This window comes from Athalia rosae, chromosome 1 (assembly GCF_917208135.1).
Source record: "Athalia rosae chromosome 1, iyAthRosa1.1, whole genome shotgun sequence".
Taxonomy (NCBI): Eukaryota; Metazoa; Arthropoda; class Insecta; order Hymenoptera; family Athaliidae; genus Athalia; species Athalia rosae.
The window spans coordinates 5537913-5564402 of NC_064026.1; the positions used below are offsets into that span (position 1 = coordinate 5537913).

General features: G+C 38.6%; 4 protein-coding genes across 9 annotated transcripts in view; 3 read left to right on the plus strand and 1 right to left on the minus strand.

The window, feature by feature from the left end:
- The first annotated feature begins 88 nt into the window (after positions 1-88).
- Positions 89-10780, plus strand: LOC105684110 (death-associated protein kinase 1-like). 3 transcript variants are annotated; one of them, XM_012397233.3, is made up of 21 exons: positions 89-247; positions 375-572; positions 971-1049; positions 1798-1910; positions 2063-2223; positions 2360-2480; positions 2728-3028; positions 3267-3315; positions 3758-3874; positions 3942-4214; positions 4299-4481; positions 4594-4708; positions 4840-5031; positions 5115-5356; positions 6235-6324; positions 6542-6706; positions 6868-7086; positions 7186-7365; positions 7471-7764; positions 7913-8235; positions 8431-10780. In XM_012397233.3, exons 2-21 carry the CDS (start codon positions 530-532, stop codon positions 8591-8593), a joined length of 3423 nt encoding a protein of 1140 aa, XP_012252656.2. In that variant the 5' UTR covers positions 89-247; positions 375-529; the 3' UTR covers positions 8594-10780. The 3 variants fall into 3 exon arrangements, with proteins under 3 accessions (XP_012252656.2, XP_012252657.2, XP_048513410.1); XM_048657453.1 differs by lacking the exon at positions 89-247 and adding an exon at positions 314-330 and having other exon boundaries at positions 392-572; XM_012397234.3 differs by lacking the exon at positions 6235-6324.
- Positions 10781-11543: 763 nt separating this feature from the next.
- LOC105684097 (tropomyosin-2-like) lies at positions 11544-14057 on the plus strand. 2 transcript variants are annotated; one of them, XM_012397213.3, is made up of 7 exons: positions 11544-11687; positions 12064-12368; positions 12470-12603; positions 12697-12885; positions 12954-13029; positions 13151-13283; positions 13411-14056. In XM_012397213.3, exons 2-7 carry the CDS (start codon positions 12129-12131, stop codon positions 13491-13493), a joined length of 855 nt encoding a protein of 284 aa, XP_012252636.1. In that variant the 5' UTR covers positions 11544-11687; positions 12064-12128; the 3' UTR covers positions 13494-14056. The 2 variants fall into 2 exon arrangements, with proteins under 2 accessions (XP_012252636.1, XP_012252637.1); XM_012397214.3 differs by lacking the exon at positions 11544-11687 and adding an exon at positions 11727-11879 and having other exon boundaries at positions 13411-14057.
- A 230-nt stretch (positions 14058-14287) lies between these two features.
- On the plus strand, positions 14288-16683 carry LOC105684098 (tropomyosin-2-like). Its single transcript, XM_012397215.3, has 7 exons — positions 14288-14757; positions 14991-15248; positions 15341-15474; positions 15590-15778; positions 15861-15936; positions 16051-16183; positions 16286-16683. Exons 2-7 carry the CDS (start codon positions 15009-15011, stop codon positions 16366-16368), a joined length of 855 nt encoding a protein of 284 aa, XP_012252638.2. The 5' UTR covers positions 14288-14757; positions 14991-15008; the 3' UTR covers positions 16369-16683.
- Positions 16684-20602: 3919 nt separating this feature from the next.
- The window catches only part of LOC105684095 (furin-like protease 2), a 54405-nt gene continuing 48517 nt past the window's right edge, over positions 20603-26490 (minus strand). For 2 of the 3 annotated variants that reach the window (XM_012397209.3, XM_048657437.1), the window contains 10 exons: positions 25802-26467; positions 25491-25707; positions 24665-25064; positions 24156-24343; positions 23806-24054; positions 23220-23691; positions 22922-23121; positions 22518-22799; positions 22200-22408; positions 20603-22062 (listed from right to left, as the gene is read on the minus strand). In XM_012397209.3, coding sequence (XP_012252632.2) covers positions 21955-22062; positions 22200-22408; positions 22518-22799; positions 22922-23121; positions 23220-23691; positions 23806-24054; positions 24156-24343; positions 24665-25064; positions 25491-25707; positions 25802-26467 — 2991 coding nt within the window. In that variant the 3' untranslated portion in view covers positions 20603-21954. The remainder of the gene's footprint in view (positions 22063-22199; positions 22409-22517; positions 22800-22921; positions 23122-23219; positions 23692-23805; positions 24055-24155; positions 24344-24664; positions 25065-25490; positions 25708-25801; positions 26468-26490) is intronic. The other variant, XM_012397210.3, reaches the window with a different exon arrangement.

Consider the following 26490-nt stretch of genomic DNA (forward strand, 5'->3'; position numbering starts at 1 on the left):
GTGGAATTTTTTTTTTTTTTAAGAAAGTTCTATGAGGTATTGAGCGATATGGTACGAGTGGGAGCGAAGGCGTAGGTTTGCAGAGATTAATAATACTTCAGTGGGAGCAACATTCATTTTTTCATTCTTTAATCAACGGTATATCCATTTATGTATACGTAGAGAGACGTAGGTCGTGGAATGAGTAATAGCCGACGTACTATGGAAGCGTCTGTTTACGCGTGCTGCGCAGAAATATTTTTAAGGTGTATGTACTTGACTTTCAAAATATATCAGTGTTTATTGGTGTCAATATAAGTCTTTTTGATAATGATGGACACGGCATGAGTGGTAAATACCGAAAATGTAACGAAGGAATATTTTCCATTTAACAGAGTTTATCGTCTGCTAGCAACAAGGTGGCGTCAGGATATCGATTGTGTACGTTGCACTCCTGGCCGGCATGCCGATGAAAGTTATAAAGTTCCTCAGAATTCGTTTGAAAATTGGGGGCTAAGTTATCAAATCCTTTTTTAAAAATGGACCGGAGATGATGCCAGGCACTTCGCGTCACCTGGGAGCCTCCGCTGGCGGTATATTTTTCATCAATTAACTAATTTTTATCTATAACGTATAGGTGTCTTTCGTTTGACAGATGTTTTGATTTTTTGACGTTTCGTATGAATCCACATGTCAAAATTGAGTCACACGCTCCAAATGACTAGGGCATTCTCTATACATAATATAAAATATACATGAAGCAATAGCTGTTTTTATTTAAATGCCGTGTGAGTTATGTTATAACGGTTCTTTCAACTGTAAATACATATTGTTTTTCAACATCGTCATGGCACATTCCATAAAAACTGCAGACAAAATCATTTCGAAAATCAAGCATGCAGTTAAGCACATTGCATTTACTTATTCATTCATTTGACACAAGACATCCTTTTATCATTTTACCTGATGTTACAACTTGTTGTTACAACAGGACCGGAATGGGATACGTTGATGGAGGTTCATCATGAGCCCATTGAAAAAAATTACGAACTGTTAGAAGAGATTGGAAAGTAAGTTTGCTAATTTATTCTGTTCAAGAAATTGAATGATTTAACGATATTATGTTTCACAGTGCTAATTCTGTCAATAATATGTACTGTTTTATAACTTCCTTCAAACTGTCTGTACGGATTCCCTAATGGTCGGATGATTTTTTCGAGAATATACTTGTTTTCTCTGCATCACAAATTCAACTGGTCGGGTCTTACAGTCTTTGTAATGGTAAACGCATGTGTGCACATAGCAGTGTCTATCGCCTCAGGATTCTGACAAAATTCAATCTGAATGATGATTAGTGGTTTTTTGACCATTTCCGGGGTCTTGTATCTCTGAATTAAAATTTGCTATGCTACATATCCAAGTAGAGTCTGAATGAACCTTGAAAAAATTACAAAATTGGATATTAAATACTGTGTTGCACCAAAAGGGTGCTTAAGAGAGGTAAAGGCCTATAGACTATTTCATTATCTTCACAAGTGGATGTGAGCGTTCACAAGACCCAAAAGATAATCAGAATAGATCTTTTTGCAATATTCAAAACCAATTTTCTTAATAATCTGATGTAATAGACACTCTACATTCACAAATGTGTTCAGCATCAGATCAAAACCACAATTTGATTTGCGCTGCCAAACTATGTTGGAAAAAGTAATGAATTGGCTCTTTGTTAAGTTTTCTTTCAAGTATGATATTTATTATCATAATCTCATAATAATTCTTGTCACAATTTGGATAATATTAGAAATTGTTATGTTGCAGAGGCCAATTTGCCGTGGTGAGAAAATGTGTAGAAATAAAGACTAATGCCCTTTTTGCTGCTAAAATTATGAGAAAACGGAGGGTTGCAAGGGGTGTGGCCACAGCAGACATTGGTATACTTCTATTAAAGTTATTCAAACAGTTCCCAATAGAATTTATCTCATAACTGCTGTTTCATCTTATCCAATTATTTAATTGTTTGCACAAGAGTTGTACAAAATATAACATGTAATTTACCAGACCCTTAAATATCTGTAATCTTTAGCACGAGAAGCAGGTCTGCTAGCTCGTTTGAGACATCCTAATATCGTGTCTCTGCATAAAGTGATCGACACAGGTACGACTGTTGTTTTATTGTTGGAATTAATTACCGGTGGTGAACTGTTCCATTGGACCCCATCCAGCGAAGTTGAAGCTACACATGTGGTTTGTTCTTTCGTTGTAATAACTTGACTGCATTATGTATGATAGTATCTTGCTTGCTACAGAATATATTTTGCTAAACCATTCATAATGTACATCCACCAATCTATTATATGTATGTAAAAATATTGCATTTTAGGTACGGCAAGTTTTACTGGCACTGAGCCACTTACATTCCCACCAAGTTGCGCATTTGGATATTAAACCAGAGAATATTCTTTTGTCAACACCCCCTCCGATGCCAAGCATTAAGTTGATAGGTTTGTTCAATTACATTAATGCCATTTTTATCAGCACACATCATCTGTTAATTAACCTAATTACTCTTGGCTGTAGATGAGTAGCTTTAATCCTTCTCACTGCTTATGCTTAATAACAATCCACATAAATATATTTCCATTTAGAAAAGTCCAACTGATTAAAGTAGAAGTTTAGATGTTGAAGACATAAGCTTTGTTTCTTTGTTGCTTTCAATGAACCTCAGTAACATTTATTTTTTATATGCAGACTTGGGACTCTCTCACCGCTTGACTCCTGGTTCTGAACATCGGGCTCTTTTTGGGACTCCTGAATTTGTTGCTCCCGAAATTGTAAATTACGAGCCTTTGAGTCTTGGCACAGACCTCTGGGCAGTCGGAGTATTAACTTACATTCTTTTGAGTGGAGCTTCACCATTTCTGGGTGAAGATAAGCAAGAAACATATGCCAATGTTGCTTCGTGCCAATATCAGTTTGATGATGAATATTTCAGCAACGTTTCTGCCCTCGCAAAGGATTTCATACAATCCTTGTTCGTGAAAGATCCAAAGTAAGTAAACAGTATATGTATGATTTTGTTTCACAGGCGTGTAAAGGTGATACTCATTCCTTTATACGTCCAAGTTACTAAGCATGGGGTTTTGTTTATATCATAACTATTAATCAGTGCGTCAGACTCAAGAGATTTGATTTGAATGATTTTTATATTATTCAACAAGTTTTGAAATTGTTTTTATTTTTTCAAATTTTTCAACAGTTCGAATAAAAAAAGTCTACTTCTTTTCCAGAGAAAGAGGCAATGCAGAATTATGTTTGAAGCACCCCTGGATAACAACGGTGTGTTCCAGAATTCAAGAATATGAAACTGATCATTATTAAAACTATATTTTTTCTTGTCTACTTGTGCAACGTCTTTGCTTGGTTTGACTACTACATATTTCAGCATATTCGAAATCTTAACATTAGCTTTAGTGAGAGATTTCAGTACTTAATAATAACAATAACTATTAGGAATTATTTTTTTTCAATAACTTCAAATCAATCCGGACCATGCTTGGACGATAAGTCAATAGTAGTAGTATTGTAGTAGACTTTGTAAACATTTGGTACCCATAGTCTCAGTCGAAGTCCTCTTTATGACTATTGTTTGGCTGTTCATATATAGCATTTTTGTGGTCAGCAAGAATGTTACTCTTCATACTTCTTCTACTCTTCCATTATTGTTAGTCAGTAGAATACTTGACATAAATAATTAATAATATGATCGTATTTGTATCAGGGCTCTGACGGACCTCAGAGTCTCAGAGGGGCTATAGTTAGTTCTGTCAGACGTGGGTGTGTCGAAGCTGTTTTGCAATTACTAGAGCAAGGGGCTCCACTGGATGCAACCGATTCGGTAACTTGAACTTTAATTCATTCTTTGAGATGGTGTATTGAATATTTAAACGTTGTTCATTATTTAGAAAGAAGACACGCTTTTGCACATAGCTTGTGAAACTGGAGACGAGCCAATGGTCATTTTACTGTTGGATAGTGGAGTAGAATTGGATGCTGCAAATCAAAAGGGTTTGACTCCGCTACATGTGGCAGCTCGATATGGACATATCAATTTAGTAAGGCTGTTATGTCATGCTGGGTGTGATGTAGATAAAACTAACAGGGGAATTCGTGCCGATGTGACGGCAATCAAATATGGGCACCATGAGATTGCAAATCTATTGGATAAGCTCAGAAACGTATGTATGAGTAATTCACAGAGCTCTTGATGTTGAAGTGACAAATATGAGCGGCTTAAGTAACGAACTGATGGTATTCCTTAGCCAGTGCAGAGAGAAAATTACATACGACAACTACAGCCAACTCAGAGGCCAATAGAACGTCTTCACATTCGTTTATTAGGACATTGTGCGTCAGGAAAAACGTCTTTGGTGCGTTCTCTTAAATCTGGATTGTTTAGTTTCGGTTTTTTCCGGAGATCTAGGAGTCAAAACTATACCGCAAAGGTAAGCATTTGAAATACTAAACGCAGAGTGAATTACGTCGATCAATTGTAATACATTTATTTGTAAAAATTCAAACATGGCTTGCTTCAAGAGTTATTTACGTTGCTTTTAGAGAGAACCAAGTATTGAATTAGATGTAACAAGCAAGCACGGATCTTTGAGTTTCGAATACAGCGATAACGAATATGAAGGTACTATGGGAATGGAATGGAGTCGTGGGAACGTAGGTAAGTAAACAAAATAGAAAATCGTTTTGATTTTCATGATTATTGGCAACTGAAATCAATGTTATGGCACTTGAAAAAATAGTAATTTCTAAATGAAGACATGGAGTTACATTCAAAATTGACATACTTAGGAGGTGAATGTGTGTTCTGGGAGTTATGCGGTCGTGAAGAATATTTGACAACGTATCATCATGTTTTGACATACCAACAGCCTGCAGTTCATCTTATAACAATCAGCCTCAGAGAACCATTAACGGTGCAATTACAGCAAGCGAGGTTCTGGCTACGTTACATTTTAGATCGCATTCCACCAACCAATATAGGTTTGTACGGCAATTATATTTCAATGTTTGTGAAAATTCATTGAAAGTATAGTTTCAATGAAATAACGGTTTATTTATTTTAGGATTTGGGGGCAGATGTAGTGATGTCAAAGTGATATTAGTCGGGACTTATGCTCCTGAACCTCCAGCACCCACCTCTAATGGAGTGAGCCTTTTAGCTCCACTTCTGCCATTTTTGAACGAATACACACCAATTTTGGGAGAAGATCCTCAAATGGTTGCATTGGATGCTACCAATCCATCCAGCCCAGGACTCAAGCTTCTACGATCATATTTAAATTCCATCAGAGCGCAGTTCAACGAGGTAAATTAAATATTATCTTCTTCCTACTGGTTCCATATTCAGATAATTTTGGCAAATTTATTGCAAAGAAAAAGATAAGTGTGCACTGTGCTGCTGTTGAATATTAAGACATGTTTCAACAATCTGAGTACAATTCACATGATCCGTTTTATGAAAGCTAAGTAGTTTGGAGCATACTTATCTCTTCAGTACTGGCATTTACTGACCTTATATTTGATCGTCGTTTATCGTGATCTCTATGAATTTCTAAACGTTATTCAAATCTTGGGAAGTACCATTTTCTGCATGATATCATGGCATGAGTTTTCAATCATATATTTTGAAGAAAAGACTTGAGATGAATTGAAATTATTTATGACGTCATCATCTTATAAGTTTGTTGCATAATTGGCTTTTAATTCAGTGTCATTGTTGAAATTGACATGCTGAATACTTCTTCAGGAATCCATTAATAATTCATCTCTATTTGGCATACGTAATATTCCACTTATCTGAATTCAGAATGACAAATAATTTTTCTGCAAATAAGTTTCAGCTACATCTATTAGTTTACAACTATTTCTTGAACAATTTGAAGTACAAGACCGGTAATAATAGCTTTACTTTAGCCTTGAGAAAATTCATTTCATGAAGACGTTGCAATTGTATCAGATCGAGGTGTTAAATATTTCAAATAATTGATGTGATTTCTGTTCTTGATATGTATTAAAAGTTTCACGTCATTCTTTTAATTGATTGTTAACTGAAATATCAATATTTGTAAATCTACAAAGAAAACTCTTTACGACATAAGTACAAGTAAAGAGACTGAATTATTGTTTGTCTGAGTATCCAAAGTTTATTAACTGCAGCTTTAATGCATGCGATGCATGATGTAGGAAGGAGCGGAACCTACGGAAACTTTGCGTCAAGGTCACGAGTCGAGTGCCGCACCCATGTACGCGCCCTTGGCAAACCTTGAATCGCAGGTTGATTATTCTTTCATTTTGAGCTGCCAAATATTTGTATTAGTTTGTGACGTCTTAGATAATTCATATGTCCCGCTATTGAACAAGCATGTTATATGTTGTAGAAAAGCATTTAAATACCAAAAACACAAGCTTATGCCGGTCTATATGCATTTGTGCAATTAGATCTTTGAGTGAATTCCACTAAGAGAATCTAAATATGTGTATAATTTTACAGGGAGCATTAGTGTGGACAGGTTTAGTCGAGGCATGGAGGTGTTACATACAAGCTGTAGAAGATCCACCAGTCATGTCAAGTATGGAAGAGTTGTTGACAGATGTAAGAAAAGTAAATCCATTGGCATCGTTAGATCATTGTAGACAACTTGGACAGCAGCTACAGGTGTGTATCAAATTTTTACAATACTGTTGTCATAAAAATAGAAACAAGCTGGAACCTGATGTGAAAAATGACTCCTGCATTATTGGGAAGCAGTGTGTTTCAGTTACTTGAATTGCAAGATCAAGCATTTTCGTTTAAAAGATTTCCTCTGATTTATGCAGGCCTTGGGAGAATGTGTACTTCTCCCTGATAATTTGGTAGTTTTGAATCCCGAATGGCTTTGGCGCGATGTGATTGGCTGGCAATTAAGTCCAGACCAAAGGGGTCGTTTGGGAGGACGCACTACCGGCGTATATACTATGGACGACTTTCAGGCAAGGTGTCCTTGTCCTGCTGCTCAAGCACTGCAAGCTTTACAAGCTATGAATCTCTGTGTGCCAGTAAGTTTTTCACTTCATGTCTCAAAATTTATTCCGATTCAAACCCTTGTGACATTCCAAATCACAGAAGAGCTTGACGATACATAATTTTGTTTTTAGTGTGAAGTTGATGAAGATGAAGTAGAGTTTGAGCTTCCCTGTTTGAATCTGGTCGAACGATTACCCGGCCTGTGGGAGCCGTGGAAACCTTGTCCTGCCACATTACCACATGCAGGTCTACGTATTTGTCTAGGAGAAGCTTCATTGTATCACTTGTCGCCTATTTTTCCTCATTTGCAGGTAGGAAAAGTCAGAAATTAAATATTTTAACAGTAAGTTTGGGATGTTCGTTTTTTCTAACACATGGCCTGAATGTCTCATTAATTATTATTGGAACTTTTCAAGGCGCAATTGCGTAAAATTACGCAGTCCTGGGATCCTCGTGAATCAGATCTATATCAGTGGTGGCGTGGGTCCAAATTGTGCGCTGGACCCTGCGAAAGCATAGTTACATTGGAAGAAGAAGATCAAGGATATATCGAAGTGAAAGTTCGCGGTCCTCGTGGGACTGGTAGTCAATGTGCTGCTATATTCAATGTCATCCTCGACGCCTTGGATACAAGTGTGGAAATCGTAGCTCCTGGTATGCTATTAGAAAAGCATTGGTTGAGCCCTAGTCAGCTGCGGGACTATGATGAGGTTTGTTAGAATCTTCTATGGTCCATAGTTACAATCATCTTGATATTGGTCTGGTAGCATTTTCATGTTAATAACAAAAAATTTTCAAAGCCGTCGATCAATTGTCAACTCTCTCAATCACCTGAGATTGTTGTTGTTACAATTTCAGATGATACACAGCTGGGAACCAGGAATATTCCTTTCCGCGTTGATGGAAAAAGGTTTAACCGACGCCATGATGAAAAATCCGTTCAATGGTCAGCAAGAGAGTATCTGGGAAATCGTTGGTTTCGGATTATCGTTAAGTGATAGTACAATTCCTGGGCCACGATTACCTGTAAAGCAGATAAGAGCTAGCATACAAAGGCGACTAGCCCAGATGCTAGATCCTCCTGATCCTCACGGCAGAGACTGGTGCCTTCTCGCCGTTAGGCTTGGCCTTGGAGATCGTGTAGCACAATTTGATAGTACGACAGACAGTCCCACTCTACGGTACGTTGGGCGTAATTCAGTTTATTGTTAGTCTGTAGCAGTAGTCTTCAATCATCTTCCTTGATTTGCTAGATTTTTACTTTCCACATGTTAGTCAATGACATCTAATTTGATAACAAATCTTATAATGGTTCAGCTGTAACCAGCAAGCAATGGAATTGTGGCTTTATGGTGTTGTGTTTGTATTTTCCTCAGGTTACTTAACTGCGCAGGCACAGATTGTACTGTTGGATCACTAATTGGACAACTTCGAGCATTGGGTCGTGAAGATGCGGCTAACCTTCTGCTTTCTCATACACCGACGCATTATCTATCCCTTGCAATTGATTCAGAAACTGGCTCCAACTTATCCAGATGACGATTCAATAATCATCAATGCCAAATAAGCACGTTTTAGGGTTCAACAATAGATCTTGTTGAATCTGCGTTCAACAAACTTGCCAAAAATTCACTGTTTCCGCCCATTTTTCTATCTATGCACTACCATCTGGGATTAGGTCATGATAAAATGAGTGCTAGGATGCGAGGATAAGAAGTAAGTGAATGCCATGCAAAAAGTACTGAACTCCCTCAATTTCTGAATAATAAGCGGTACTTAATACATAAAATGTATGATTAGATCGGAATTCTTTGAACATTCAATCATATAACCCAATGGATTTTTTTCGTGTATTAAAATGCAAGATCAGTAATCAGTAGCATATTCAAGAAGAGACTTTTTGTAGTTGAAACTAGTTATTTCTCTTGAATGAATCAAATTCTTGAAGGTACATAATTCTGATCTATGTTAAGTTTATAGAGATATGTTGATTCGTTCAATCTTAAATTTCTGTCTGTCAAGTGCTATGAGCATGATAGTGAGATATGAATTTCTTCTAGATTGAGCTATGCGATCACACGATCTGTTAGGGTTTGAGCACATCTAGCACTCGTTTCTGCCTTATGGCTTTAGTGAGTATTCACTTATTGATGTTGTAAATATTTGCTTGTCGATAGCACCCTCAAGTTATTGCACATTGTTTGTGAAGCGATGTATGTACTTAATTAATATCAGCAGTACCAGTTGCATTGCAGTTGAACAGTACTGTTATACATATTCTACGACTGTAATGCATACGTGATATGATATGTATACTACGAAGAGCAGTACCTGTAATTTTTGAGACTGTTTCTCATTTCTCCAATGTCTTAGACGTTACGTTAATATCGACGAATTTACATGATTTTATTTCAAGGTGAACCTGCTGCTTGAATACACAAACAATTATTACTTTTGAAATAGTGGGTACAGCAGATCCAATAGCACCATAGAGCAAGGCTGATATGGTGTTGAATAATTCCACAAATTCTGCTCTTCAACCACAAATGTTGTTTGTCTCATGATAATGAGAATAAAGTAACAGCAAAGGCCTTTGACTGATTTGTAATAAAAGTACATAAATAGTATAATTAATTTATTGGCACTGATTCGGCTTGCAAACTGATTTCAAATAAGGCTTGTACTTCGGTATGTTTATCGGTACTTTTGTTAGATTTTCTGAGTTAGGTAAAATATATGCTGATTAGACCGTGATAAGCCGTCTCGGTTTCGGATTGACACCAGCGATTTGCTTTCAAGGTATATTTATATCTTGAAACTAACCCAGCCTGGACAAATACATTTATGAGTTCTATTGGAGAGTCAATTCAAGTGAACGATATTAGGCAATGAATTCAGAACGTTATATACATCTTATTTGGTATTGTGCCAAAACATCAAAAGGCTTGAGCTTAATCAAAAAGTCTTTCAGCTTTATCAGGATCTAAGTCTATATATTTTACGTATGCATACCTATGCATCGGTGTGTATTATATGAAGTTAATGTAAGGGACGCACAATCTTTGCCTTATGCTTACTGTGGTATTATTCGTTGTTGCAAAGTGTACTTCATATTTGGGACTATTGTTGTCAACGCCTTTATTACGTGCCATCAAAATTGGTCTGTTCATAATTAATACCACATATTTGTAATTTCTAAAAATTATTTACTTTACTGCAAAGACTATTTATATGTATATTCTGAAGTAAAAATGTGTGACTAAAAGTCAATCGTGAACTAGTCGATACAAGTCATAGGGTTGGTAACGACGCTGCAACTTGAAAATCTACATCTCGAAATTTTATGGCATTACACCTGCGATATCATTTTGGTTTTTTTCTGATGCACACGAAGTAGATATAACAACATAGTATTTCATTATTGACTTTCCACTATATCCCCACATTCATAATAAGGACTTACAATAATAAACAGTAATATTAACAAACATACATAGTAATATGCCTCATCGAACTCGGTAGTAATGTCGAATGTTATTGAATACGTGGTTAATCAGAATGTTTTCTACCATTTTATGAGCCTAAAGTATTGCTTAAAAGCTAACAATATCACAAGAAAAATAACAAACAAAATGACAAGTATGTAGACAAAATAAATTTAACTCAGGATTAAGTTAGAACTATATCTTACGTTATTGGAAGATTTAATAAAGGGCTGGCAAAATACATACCCTTATTTTTAATTGAGAATTACGTTTTTACCTGTTTATATTCCTGCATTGGCAATTATCATTATCTTTACTATTATCATGAGCATTATCATGATCATTATCATTATTACTATCATTACTACTATCATCATCATCATCATCATCATCATTATTATTATGATTATGATTATTATTATTATTATACCGTTATTCACATTTGTATTATTATGACTATTGTTGTGAAATCTGTAAATTTGATTATTGAATAAATATTGTGTTCTGAATCATAAATATGAATGAATATGAATCTTGGTCGAAGTATCTATATCAACCCGAATTCATAGAATTTATCAAACAAAATTAGATCTGTGTTTCAGGATTGAAACGGTGCAATTTAGCGAGTATCTAATCGTTGAATGTCGAAGATTTTGGGAAAATTCAGTTGAAAATTTCCATCCGTGGCAAACGTTCGAGTATAAGTGCAGACTTAATGTGCACATTGGTGGAGGAAATTTTTTCACTCAGCGTGGGAACAAGGGGGGTACGATGATGTATTCTATAATACCTTTATCCTAGATTTTTATCTGTTTCGAAGTGTAATTTGTCGCTGTTTACAATAAGAATTCGACTACGTGATTAAAAGAGTGGTAGGATTCCTTCGGCCTAAAATAGCATGGGGAGGTGGAGATCGCGTTTCGTTTCTTTAGTGCAGCAACGGGGGTTGACCGGCAAAGAGCCTAGAGGAAATCGGGATCACAGCCAAGACGCATAGCAATTATAGAATTGGATTGGATTGGTTTGGATCGCCCGAGGAGCTTTATGCTGTTGCTGCATCTTCGTATAGTTTAGTTTTATTTTAGCTTAGCATCGGAAGGCATCCGGGTGTGTTGCATTCTCTGTCGAGGACCAGCTCCTCGATAAAAGTAAGTTTCGTTGATAATTAAACCCTTTCAGCAGACGCCGCCATTCATTAATTCACTTCATCTTCATTCCCCCCTCTCAGTTACGGATTAACGTCTTATCGCAGCCCTATTAAAAATAATCGTCATTCATTTTTGCCTTGGGGTGAATTTTAGCATTCGAACCGTTTATTAATCAACAAAGACTAAGTTAAGGTTCGTTGATCCCGTTCAGATAAAATTAATCGTTACTTATTTGATAAAAAGCGCGCAAATTCAACCCCCGATAATGATCTGTTTCAAATCGCTCTTCAATCCACGCGCATTGGCATTATTTCGTAAGGTTTCGCGGGAGTTTTATTCAAATTCAACCGATTTATTCGGAAATAAAAATTTTCAGCTACACGCAGGATCGACAAGTGTCATATTTTGGAAAGTGCAAACGCAAACTAAAAGTCAGAAAAAATGGATGCGATCAAAAAGAAAATTGCGGCGCTGAAGCTGGAGATGGAAGTCGCTATGGAGAAGGTCGAGGCAAACGAGAACAAGGCAAAGCAAGAAAATCTACGTGCTGAAACCACCAACGATGAGGTCAGAGATTTAGGAAAACGTCTGGCTCAGTTGGAGCGTGATTATACCGTCAGTAAAGCTAATCTCGAACAATCAACTAAAGCTCTCGAGCAATGCGAAAAGTCGTTTTCAAAGGTACGTATATTTCTAAAAAGTTGAACATTAATTAGTTCACGGCCTGTAGCCGCTATGTTTAAAGATTCGATTCCAATTCATGCGTGTTGTTTTCCGGACAGGCGGAGCAAGATCTCTCCGGACTGACAAGAAGGGTTCAGACGATCGAACAGGACCTTCATAAAAAAGAGGAGACCCGTTTAACAGCTCAAACGAAATTGACACGCGCAACGGAACTCGCTGACGATGCCAAACGGTTAGATCATTTTTTTTTCTCAATCCGTCACTCTGAATAAACAATAAATATCTGAAAATTATAATTTACGCATCATCTTTGCTTTTTCTATAGAATGTGCAAAGTATTGGAAGATAGGAGTAGGCTGGATGAAGAACGCATGGAAAAACTGACATCCGAATTGAAGGACGCGCGGCTATTAGCTGAGGACGCGGACCAAAAGTCAGACGAGATTTCAAAGAAGTTACAGTTCGTTGAGGAAGAATTAGAAGCAGCTGAGGAGAGAGTGAAAACTAGCGAAGCGTCAGTATAACATAAATAAATTTCCATCGATCACTAGGGATAATCGTGATGATATGTATTTTTTTCAGGAAAATCGTGGAACGAGAGGATGAGTTATTCATTGTACAAAACATAGTAAAATCTCTCGAAGTTTCCGAGGAAAAGGTACGCGAAGGTTATTCGAATTTCGATGTCTTTGTGTATATTTGGCTCAAACGAAAGTTATTCGTCCTCGAATTGGCTAATCAATTGGCAAGCTTGCAAATTAAACAATATTACATTTCAGGCTAATCAAAGAGTGGAAGATTTCAAGCTGCAGCTCAAGTCGCTCAAAGCGAAGCTAAAGGGTGCGGATAAACGAGCTCTCACTGCGGAACGAACAGTTAAACAGTTGTTAAAGGACGTTGATATGAAAGAAGGTATCCGCCAAATCCCTTGTACAGAATGATCAAAGTTTGGCCCGCTCCATTGAATTTTACGACGTTCTATACAAATCATGTTCTATCATTCCATCGGTTCGATCTGACATTAAATTTCTCTTTTCAGACGAACTGAGAGGAGAGAAGGAAAAGTACAAGGCTATTTGCGACGACCTGGATTTGACCTTCTCCGAAATGACAGGATATTAATTAATTGAATTATTATTATCTCTATTTTCAAATCTCATGCACATCCTATGTTCTTTGCCAGGCAACACAATGCTTATGTTCCCGCTTGAAATTCGGAGCTAGTTTCATTTATTTATTTATTTTTTAATGCATCGCTCAACGCGATTGATCCGCTTTGACGTAAAAATATCTAATCGAGGCTGATGCTTTTTAAAAATAACCAACAGCTACGCTCATTCTAACAGTAGTTCAAATCATTCATCAAGAATGCAGCTACTAAAACTTTCTGTCTTGCATTTGGCGCAAAGACTTTAATGTCAACGGTAATGTCAAAGGCTATTTTTATTAACAAATGGACTTGTTATGTAATTTGATTGTACTATACAATACCGAGATGTCGATACTTCATGAATTCATTAAATTTATTTTTCAGGAATACCATCCCCCTGACTACGCAAACTATTACTTCGATATACATTTAAATTATTTTTGTTTATATGTTGTTATCAAAGTAATGAATTGTATTACTAAAAATATACACCTATAGATATAAGTATACAAAAATGCGAAGATAAATAAATATAAATAAAAGTCATTGAAGTAGGGGTTTTGCGCGACTTTCTTTTTCTTCTCATATCCTCATAGTTGACGTGAAAATAATCGGGGTATCACTTTTTCTCTTCAATTAAACAAAATTTGGAAGCGATACAGATGATCGAACATTAAAACTATACGACGTCACTACCTTCGTAGTTACATTGAACTCACCATTTCTATGCTACCATACTAACACTTCGTATTAACTAACTAACACTCTTCAATCTGCAACATTTGTTAGCATGACATATAACGAAACAGAACAAAAAGCGTCTAAATATTACTCTACTGGATACATCAGCGAAAAAGTCGACAGAATAATTTCATAAGAACTTCTGAATCACACCGTTGTTGCCGTCAAAAATTAGCCGTAGTGAAAAATTGTCTGTTCAGTATCTTCGATAAGGTAATAAATTCAATACGTGACGAATTGGAAAATTGGATGTGCTCAATGTTTATTTTAGTAGCTGCAAGAATCCACGCGATCGTTAGGACATCTTGGATCTAGGCAAAGTGGGCATTTCGAGGCACCCGAAGAACTTGGAGAATTCCTTTGGTGTCTAAGTAAAGGACTTTACTTCTCTTTCTTGTTGCATTCACGATAGTCTATAAAGCATTGTTCGATTTAATCTGGGAGTGCAGTAACCCATCGACCGTCATTTGGATGATTCAAATACAAAATAACAAGGTAACGTGTTGGTTCGGAATTTTGATAACAGTAAAAGTTGAAAGAAAAAACAACACATCTTAGCAGATTCAGAAAAAATATGTCAATTGATCGTCGATTCACTTTTTACATTCGCATCTTCTTTCGCCTCTTCAACATCATGGAAAACAAAATTTTAAACGGTGTTAAGAAATGATTTGGGGTATGATGCAGGATAATTTATCAAATAATCAATTCTCTATGCATATATCTAGTGAATAAACGGTGGAGCGATGAACGCGATAAAGAAGAGATTGCAGACGTTAAAGGTTGAGAAGGATTTGGCGATGGACAAAGCGGACACCTGCGACCAAAAGGCTAAAGAAGCTAACAGAAAAGAAGAAATGCTTCGGGACGAAGTAAAAGATCTTGCCAAAAAATTACAACAAATGGAGCATGACTACGAGGTGACGACGGCTCAACTAGCAAAATCGAACACGGATCTCGAAGCTACGGAAAAGGCATTCACCCTGGTTGGTGAATTGGAAATATATTCTTTGATATGTTCGCCCGTGAATTTGAATGGAATACATTTTTTTCATTCATTTTTATTTATGCTCACCAGGCTCAATCGGAGTTGGCGATACTAAATCGAAAGATGCAGCAGCGCATGGTGGATTTGGAAAAAACGGAAGAACGAAGATTGATCGCTCAGGCAAAATTGACAAAGGCAACGGAAACAGCGGACGATGCCAATCGGTAGGTCCTACGATTCGACTCACATTTACATATCTATATTACGTGCACTTAATTTGCATACGTGACTATTTCGCAAGTCAGTGTCAAAGATTGGACACTGATAATTTAATTTCAGGATCTGCCAGGTACTGAAAAATCGGAATAAGCTCGATGAAGAACGAATGGATCAGCTGACAACTCAACTCAAAGAAGCTAGAGCGATTGCTGAGGACGCCGATGCTAAATCAGAGGAAATTGCTAGAAAATTAGCCTTCGTAGAGGACGAACTCGAGGCTGCTGAGGAGAGAGTCAAGTCCAGTGAAGCGTTCGTATGAATTGTATTTTATCGATTCGCTTAATTTGCAACATCGGAAATAAATTCATATGTTTAGTTATATTTTTTATAGTAAAATCGTGGAACGGGAAGACGAACTTTTCATCGTAGGGAATATTCTAAAATCTTTGGAGGTGTCCGAAGAGAAGGTATCATTAAATAGACGAATAAAGTTCCAATTTACCTAGTGATCCAATCAGCCTTACTTTTCGCTATCGATGATATTGAAAAACTCTAATTGTTAAATTCGTTACTCGTACCAGGCAAATCAAAGAATTGAAGAATTCAAAGGCCAGCTTAAAGCTCTGAAGGTAAAACTGAAAGAGGCGGAGAAACGAGCGATACATGCTGAAAAAACAGTCAAAGTCTTTTTGAAGGAGATGGATATGCGCGAAGGTCGGTTGATTGTTTCTCATTTTTATTCGTACAAATTTGGAAACTATAGATGAGCCGAGTAGAGAGGGTCGATAAATTTCTTTCCTTTTTTTTTCCGCACAGACGACATTCGCAAGGAGAAAGATAAATGTAAGTTTATCTGCGATGATATGGACGCCACTTTTGCCGAACTCACAGGCTTTTGAAAAATGAGAAAGTCACTTTCTAAGCCCGCACTATATACCATGTCGTGTTTCTTCTTATTTTTTTACTGCTTCCTTTTCCAAAATCAATAATTACTCAAATTATATGACACCCAAAATCCCCTTATTCAAATGCAATTGCTATATAATTTTACGTGAACATGTATCGAATAAAAAGGATATAAACGAGTTGAACGTCAACTTTTTTCCGAAGATGATATGCAATAAAAAAAATGTCTTCTCGTTTTTATTCAACGTACCGAAAATAATCAACTGGAGTAAGAAAACCCCTTTGGGTTGGTATTTGAGCGGGTTATTCTAACGACCCTTCGGGAAGTAAGAGGAAGATATGAGACCGAAGTAGTTCTGAAGTTTTGCCACTTTGACCACTCCTAGAGACATTATGGCCTTAGGCAAGGTAGAATTCGTACGTCGAGACTTGGTGCTTGCTTTTGTCATAGCGATATTGTCCGGAGTTCCCTTGGGAAATTCAACTGTCGTCCCACAATTTCGTTACCTAAACTGACGAAGGCGAGGATAAACCGAAAGCTTCGTCTGCGAATGGTATAATATTTGCACTTACGTGCGTCTAGTCTGCAACAAGACGACAAGTTATAAAAATACTTTCAGCGGGTGAATATCGGTAAAAATATCAACTGAATTTCAAAGACCATGATTTTATTAATTCCTCGTATTTTGTTTGTTAGGACGAGTAATTTTTTACAAAAATATTTCCGATCCCTCCCTACATTGGGATTCCTGGATTAACTGAATGAACGAGGGAATGCTGAAATATTTCGGGATTTTCAGGAATGTTTCATCGCCCTGTCAGTACGAATATAATATTTGTACGCTTGTTTATCAGCTTTTTACGTGTAGCTCACGACTCATGCATTCCGATATTCCCTGATACGATGCCATAAATTAAGTTCCAACTGGCTCTATATTATCATTACTATTTAATCAAATTAATTTGGAATTCCAAAATTGAACAGAACTACTCGAAAAATCTTGACGTCGACGCAAACGTTTCAGTCGCAAGGATCCTAGGAGCGAAATAATATAAGATCAACGGTATTCAACAAAAAAAAAAACTAAATGCTTTATCCGCACCTTCGTTTTTCTGTACCTGCCGTCTGCGAATCGAGATGGGGCATTCTATAATTGAATTTTTTTTTTTCATTTATATTTCGTGCTTGCGTAGAATGAAAATCTTATGTCTGCAGTCTGTTTCGTATCTTCATTTTCTACAAGGAGCACATTCAGCTCGCTCGTAGCTTCGGAGCGTTCTACGGGTTATATGTATAGTTCTTCATCATTGTAAATAGCAATGGCTGTTCACACTAATTGATCATTGCGTTGCGCGTTGACTAATAAATTCCTCGATTTCAAGAGCGATATAATTACGAAGCCCCCTTTGTCTTTGGATGTGACGGAATTCACCTGAGGAACGAAGATGAATTCCTCTATGATGTCGACGAGCATTCCTGAAATCTCTATAACGTCGATGTAATTAGGTATAATTAGTAATACCAGGAGCAGAGAGTTTTCCTTAATTATATTAATAAATATTCATCGATCGGCGAAAAAACGCGACCAACCACATTCCTTTTTTTTTTTTCATAAAGTTGGGCGTCAGAAAAAGTCATGATGAACTTGTGAATGCGGGGAGCATGGGACATCACACGGAAAATGAAAATGTGAGTCGTGGATTTTATTACCTCCTTAATGAAAGAGTTGTGACTTCAGGAGACTGTAGACAAAAAAAAAAAAAAAAAAATAGGTGATGATAGCTCTGCATAATTTGGCGAAGAACTGGAAATATAATAAAAGGCATTCCAGTAACCCATTGGGCTTGGACTAATTATGACTATTGATCAAATTTCTCGATGGACTTGATTAGATAGAAATTCGACAAATTTCGACAAAACAAACAACGCTGATAACAAAATTCCTTTAGATGTTCTCGAGTTCAATGATTTCACTCACAATTAGTCAATAGTTTCAAAAATTGTACCTATTCATGCATTTTAATGACACGGGGTGATGCAAGGTTCAGGATTAGAGGATATTCTTGTATCTAGCGCGTCTAATTTAGGGAATCGAGATTATTTCAACCCGCGGAGCAGTTGGGGTTTCTGTTTAAACGAATTGGGGTAGGTCGAAGGTCGTATCAATTCAGCTATTTCTAATTCGGATAAAAGTATAACAAATCTATCCATCGACCACGCATGTTTCCTAGTGAACGAAAAGCTGGATTTAATAATAGCCTCCAGTAGATATCCATACTATTATTTCTTCCCCTGTATATTCTCAGAATTCAGTATATCGCCTTCATAAATCATCGGCAATTTTGATCGCTGGGGAAAGAAAAAATTACCTCCGTGGCTTCACCACAGCGAAACTGGTGTATTAATATGATTCATCAATTTTGCCCACCCAATTACCATCGAGATTAATACCCTTTCCGTAGACGCTTCGCGTTATAGCTAATGTAGTATAACTTGTATAGGTATACTATTACCTACGATTCGAGTTATTCCACGTAAATCGGATTGCCCACCACTTTTCAGATAGCCCTCGGAGATATAAACTTTTGTGTTGAACAATGTTTTTAATTAGCGAGAACTTCGTCAAGTTATTTGTAAAATTTAGAACTTAAAATCAGAGTTAGCTATAAAGTCTACAGATTTTCAATTTTTGAGTCAATGGAATTGAACCTCTTTCAAATCGTCCTCGCGAATCTTTTTTGATGTATTTTAATTCCGCGATTTGGAACCGAAACCACCCGTTTTGCGAAACGGCCGGCATCTATTCCTCGTTTTTACAGGGATAGGTCTTCAGGGGTCGGATTCGAATTGCTGAGATAAAAATTCGTTCAATTTGATTCTTAAATGAAGGACAGTTGAAAATATTATTTCAAGCGGTGATGAAAACCATTCCTCGCCATGGTAAATATAGACCATGGCAGTAGACCTTTGAGTTCTGGTGAAAAATAAGAAAATCGATGAAGGTGAGACAGGACCAACAATGACAATTATACTGGTTTTCTCTATAAAGTAATAGAAAAAGCTACAGAAATTTCGAGCATAATTGTTGTTTGATCAATAAAATCCTTCCCTCGAGTCGAATTGTAGGTTTAGAAATCCAGTAGATTTTAACGCCGAGTTAAAACAGAAATTGTTGATTCAACAGAAAATTTTATTCGCCGAATTTACCAGGTTTAACCATCTGGTTGAAAAAAAATTTCGTCCAAATTTTTCGGTTGATTCAATAGATAGTTCCGTTGTTTACTTAACAACCAAACATTCTCCGTTTCAGGGAGACAATTTTCTCAGCGTTCGTGTCTGATCTAAAGCTAAACGTATCGCACACAAGGGAAGAATTTTCTTCCAACTTCATCTCGACGTAGGAAACTAAATTAATTTGGCATGTAAGGTTTACTTACCAGAGTTCGCACAAACACGTCGCCTGCTTTACTGATATAGCCCGTAGCCCGCTGACTTCTGAAGGATCAAAATAATAAGTCACGTCGGTCACGAGTCCCCGGAGTTTGAGGACGGTCTCCAATAAATCATAATATTCGAGGTAGAACCTCTACACTATCTGAGGGTAAGGGTATATAAGCACATTTTGTGACAGAGCTGTAGTTGCTCGTCGTTATTTATTACATGACTAGCTGAAAAATAACATGGTAGATAGCTCGAAAATACGGAGGAAAAGTCTGTAAATAATCCAAATAAGTAAATAAAAATAAAACTGATTTATCAAGTGCTTGACACAAAAAATTTTCGACCGACAATGCGACTGGCAAAATGAGTCTATTCGCTGTAGATGTGGATATCAATTGGATCTGTCAATGAGCCCGACAACGGACAACAGAATACCATTTCCGACTTATACTATGCAAGCAATTTATTGTGCGTGACGCGATATTTTTTTTCGTAATGTACGTACGGGTGACCAATGAACAATATTGACATTAATTAGCCAACCCCGGTAGGTTTGCGACGTAGAGAGTCACGCTAACTTCAGCTTAGCTGGATACTTAGTAAGCGGGCAAACAAGCTACAAGTTTTATTAGCATGCGGTCGGTCGAACACGGTGAACAATAAAAAGGATTCGAATGAACTCCAAGTTTTCTTTAGTAATATTAATCACCCAAATAGGAGGTAGAAATGTATTCTGAGAACAAGTCGGCTGAATAGAAGTTTTGATTGTAAATGAAACCCCCGAATTCCGTAATTAATTTATATTCTTATAATTCTTTTCATCATAAAAGTACAATAATAATAATAATATTATATCAAATCATGAGGGGAAATTGAATATTCACGTCATGCGTTGGTTACAGTGTTAAGAATAGTAGATTACAATACAATGTTTTTTATTCGTTTGTATTTTGTTGCTTTTTTTTGTATTTTTTTGTGGTTGTAACCTTCCGTACAGAACACCAAAAATGGTAAAAAATTGGTGTCATGCAAGGAGTTTAGATTGAAAAAGAACAATGGAGAAAAGTAAGGGAATTATTAAACAAAACACGTAGACAATCAAATAATAACAAATAATTACAAAACCTATAAAACGGATGGAGAAGATTCTTATTATAATATGATATTAAAATCACATCGCGTAACTGGGTAATAATGAATTGAGAACACGGGGACAATGTGTAGTTGTATTCGATAAAGTCGCTAATGAATTTCCAAAATGTACTAAAATTTTAGATACCGCGATAACGCTTTTCTATTCACATTTTTTTTTCTTTTTTTGCCACATGTGTCAAACATTTAACGACAATAGTTAAGCTGCGTTAACCGCAGTTAGGTAACTAGGTGTACGGATTTGCAGTAATTCGCGGCCTAGAACGTTTATAAAAACGATTGGATATTTTGATAAGTGGTTTTGATACGCATATTTCTTTACCACCAACCGAAGAGCAAACGCAATATCACGCAATCGTCGCCACTACTTCCTGAGATTCTTCGATGCATCAGTTAATAGTCGGGAGCAATCTTGGAATCTCTTTTCCGGAAAACAGCAAATAAATCGAACGACAGAGGGAAGGGCTAGGGGTTAGAGAGGGACCACTATTCAGGCACTTTTCAACCATTTTATCACTCTTCCGAGGTCCTTCGTTGAGTCCACACTATAGAACAGAACAACACGCACCAATTTCTCATTTTCATAAATCTAAATTTACTATATGCATGCATATTTGTGAATACTCCTGATTACGAATCACAGTCGCACACACCACACCATTTTTCTTCTATTCATTCTTTCATTCATTCTTTCTTTCGTACATTTTGTTCATATTTTAAATATCCAGATCAAGTTACTCGGCTAATTAATCATTACGAACGGTCAATTGGTAAAAATACATCCAGTCGTTCATCTACGATTATAATAGACACGCTCGAATAACTATTATTTAAGCCTCACTCGCTAGATCGCTAGATCCGATCACTATGTATCCCGTCACGCACTGGACAGATAGAGACTTCAAAAGTCTGCAGGTCAGGGCCATGAAACCCTCTCTGGAATACTTCGACAGAGGTCTACTAGCGGCTGTGGTAAACCTTAGACCTAGGTCATCAGCTCGGTGGTGTCATCCGCATCAATGTCGTCTAATGGTTCAACCCGCACAGCGAGTTTTGTGTATCCGAGTGTCGAGTCTCTTCTCCGCGACAAAGCCTGCGGATACATATATAAACTGCTCATGCAGAAAGTACAGGATAATCGCGACAAGATGATCATCGTCGTGAAATTCATGGCTTCATGTCAGAGGGGTATACAACGTTAATGAACATATACAATGGATTGCAACCGACCTGCAGCGCTACGAATATCGCAGCAAACAAGGCGATCGATGCTAAGCAAATGGCAACTGCAACTGCGGTGGCTGCCGTGACCGCTAAAGATGCAGAATCTCTGGATCTACCGATGCTGCTAGAAAGTCCCTGAGCTCCGGAGCCATCACGTGAAAACTCTGTACCGGGAACCCTCCTCTTTCCAGCAGGTGAGCTATTCCTGCAACCCTCTGAATCAAGGATTTGCCAAGTCAGATGAGAAAGTCAAGAAATATGAAACTGAATATCATTCATGGATTTCTCGGATAAGAAACCTGAGAAGAGGAAGGTATTTCTTGCCTGTTTCGGGGTCGCATAAGCAGCAGTCTTGTTCTTCAGGATTAGTGACAGTCGGTGCACAACAAGGAACACATTGGTTGTTGAGTTTGTCCAGGTGCAGTGGAGCTGCACATGCCAAGCAACTGAATTTACCTGGTCCAGTACACCTTTGGCAGCTTGGGTGGCAGGTCTTGCAGAGCTGAGTTAGGGAGTCGTAATATTGAGCTCCGAGACATTCCATGCAAAGCCCTCCCTCCAACATCGAATGTGCGGGACAGGATGTGCACTCGAGCGGCCCTTCACCTGAAACCAAATTGCTCTCAAATTACCAAAAATGAAAATATCCACTGCCAGAATCGAGTGATCTCTGAAGTTTTCGTATTTTTGCGAAACTCGTGAAAATGCACGTAAGTCGAGGCAATCACCTCTGCATGTCTTGCAGTAATGGTGGCATTTCTGACAGCCAAAGTTCGATTTGAAGAAACCTTCTGGGCACTCCGGATGACATTCTCCTGCCGCCAACTGCCACCCCTTCGGACACGTCACGCATTGATCTCTTCTCGGTCCTGAGCAGGTTTTGCAAGAGAGATAACACTTGGCACATTGGCCACGATCACTGTAATACCTGGAATCAAATAGACAGAGCTTCATGACTTCCCGTTCGTGTCAAGAGTGCTGCGAATATTCAGCGATTCCAACATTTTCGAAACATCTGATGCTCACCCCTCAGCGCACGAAGATCTGCACTCGCCACTTTGTAGCTGTAGATTGTCTTGACAAGTGGTGCAGTTCAATCTCGACGCACAGGTCTTACAGGTGTGAAGACAGGGAACGCAGAGTGCCCTGTTCGCGGGTTGCGTAATGGAATAGAACCCATCCTCGCACTGTGAAACACATTTTTTACCTTGAAGAAACAGCGTTTCTTGACAAGTGATGCATGAGTCTCGTGTTGCTCCAGAGCAACTTTCGCAGGTTGAATGACACCGCTTGCAACGTCCACTGTCGAAGTATTCCATACTGTCACACCTCGCGCGAGTCGATGGATAGCAAACACCGCTACTGTCCAAATTCCAATCGGGGCTACAAGTGAAACATCTTGTCGATGAGCAGTCTTGGCAACCCGTGGGGCACAGGATACACTCTCGCCGTTTTTTATCAGCGCTATAGCCAGTTGGGCAGGAAGTACGACAGGCCCCTACGAGAATGTAAATTGTTCCAATTTTATTGAAGGGTAAAATCACAAGGTAGTCTGCATTTCGACAAAACTTCGTTCGTTTTATTTATTCGTAAAATATTTCGGTAATCTCACCTTCGGAGAATTCGAGTCCAGGTCGGCAGCTGATACATTGAGAAGGACCTGTGCCGTTGCATGTTTCGCAGCTGGAATGACAGGGCGCACAGTTGTAGTCCATTGTCTCGTAGGTGTACCGAGGGCACGCGGCGTAACATTTATTTTCATGCATGACCAGGTGATGTTCGCAACTTGTACAGTGATCGGGACGATCTTGGCAGCTAGCGCAGTTCGCCTCACACGGAACGCACGTTCCATTCTCAGCATCTGATAACGAAGTTCGATATTCCGTTTTAATAACGATAACACTGATCGCAGTACGGTTCATTTGGACTTTATCAACCGGAGACGATATGTTTTAAACCTACTCTCGTAATATCCCTCTGGGCACTGTTGGAGACAAACGGCGAGATCCGTTACCCTCAAGTGTGCTGGAGCACAGGAAAGACAAGAGTCTTGTCCTGCGCCAGCGCAAGTCTCGCAGGATTCGTGACAGGGCCAGCAAACTTCACCTTGATTTGGGAAGCTTCTTGGAGGACACCGACTTACGCAGGTGCTGAAACGGCAAGATTCGAGAGTTGAGAAGAACTCGAGGGTGACAAAGTCGAGGGTTATTTTCAAGGGCGCGAGATCGGGCGATTGAAGCACGTTCAAGGGCGTTCCTAAAAGTCGTGTGAACGCGTGGCTGAAAATGTGTGTTCAGTATTCTGCAGCTTCCCGCTTCTGTGCGAGATGATTAGGTAACGACCGAAAAGAGTCCTTCATCGATGTCTTCGTCTCTCAGACTAGAAGTATCCAGCGTTGGAAGTATTCTCCGCAGTACCGAAGCAAGTATAAAATATTTGAATCAAAAAATTCTATTCATTTTGCAACTCACTTGTCAAGTCGGTAGTTTTTGCAGGCGATGCATTGGGTCGGTCCTTCGCCGTAGCAGCCCTGTTGATCGCACTGTGGATCGCAGTTGTGATTAACGAGACGATTGTTATTGGATGTGATATCATTCGACAACTGATTGGTCAAAATGATCGAAGCAGCGGAGCCATCGAGATTGGCAACAGACTCCTCGACGTTCGATGCGGACCCGGTGAACGCTCCCTGATAGTTCTGAAACGCAGAGACGCCAAAGAAGTCGGAATTGTAGAAACCCTGGGACGGGCGGGTTTGTGAGAAGGAAGATAGGGCTGGGTGTGCTTGTACCGGGTTAAACTGCTGCGTCCGAATCCTAATAGGGTTGGTAGCCGTTCCATAAAATATAAGCTGCCATTTCTTCAGGACTCCTGTAACATAGTCAATCGTCGTCTAAGTAATTTAAGGAGGACACGCGATAACGACACCGTACGATGCGATGCAAAAGCCAAGACGTACAAATTTGGAAATAAAGGAAGAGACAGCGGCAGAAAATTGCGAGGAGTAATTTGATTCATGCATTTCCAGGGCAACACAGCTGAAATAGAAAAATGCAATGCCAACAATAAACAACAATGTCACATCGTCTGGTCTCTCGCTGGGTCACAGCGTTGAAGTATTTCTCACGTGGAGGCTTGTGACGACACGTACTCAGCACATATTCACTGGACTTGAAATGGGAAGAAAAACGTACATGCGAGGTAAAAATACAGTTGTAAGCTTGAAACTGAAGAAAAATTCACATCGTGAGCTCAGGCGAGAAAGTAAAAAAAGGAAAAAAACAACAAGGAACTTGCCTGGTGTATTGACGCGCCTATTTCCTGCATTGAGAATCTGTAGGGTCCACCTTCCGTCAGCCTTCTCTCCCCAGAAATGAACACTGAGGAATGGCCAGTCGTCGAAGTTCGCGCTCAGAACATCTCTCGGTCTTTCAAATAGTAAAGTGGACGTTGTACCCATTGGCGAGGTCAGAAGTAGTCGCAAGTTACCTCGAGGGAAAAATCTCAACGAGACCTTGAATAACACGGTTGTTTTTATTGATCTTTTAATCATAATTACCACTGCGATTCGATAGTAAACAATTCACGTATTTATGTAAATAACGTACCTTGCACTGTACATGCTCGAGAAACCGAACTTCGTTCAGTGTTCCGGCACATCCGCTCACGTCCATGTGAACGCTCAGAGTATATCCGGGAGTGGCTTCGATGGATCTCTCCTCGTTGATCTCTTGGGATTTGCATATATGTTGAGGTGGGACATTCGTCCATTGTTCAGCTAGGCTAACCATCGCTCCAGCGTCCATGAGACCATACCCAAACTTGTGCGAAACTTTCCTTTTAACGCCGTTCAGTATCCATCCCGGTTCCTTTTCGAGCGGACCAGATCTGGAGGAAAGGACGACGAGGTACTGCATGTCCCTCCAACCGAGGCTGGGATTCGCTTCTAAAGCTAAAGCCGCGATTCCCGCGGCCAAGGGTGCCGAAGCTGAAGTCCCCGTATGTTCAACGGTGCAGATGTGATCCGGACGGAGTTTTGCGTCCATATCAACCGTCGCGACGCTTTTATCATTTCCGGGTGTCCCTGAGGAATATGTCGACGCCAGCGTCGAACTGCATTCTTCTAAATACCACGGTTTGTAACCACCCTGCGTCGCGCTTGATATGGACAAGGTGAAAATACTGTTTGTGTAACCGTCGCAGTTACAAGAATCTGTGTGCCTTCCCCCGTTTCCCGATGCCCACACAAATATCGAACCCTTCCCACTACGACCCTGCGATAGAATAAAACAGAGAA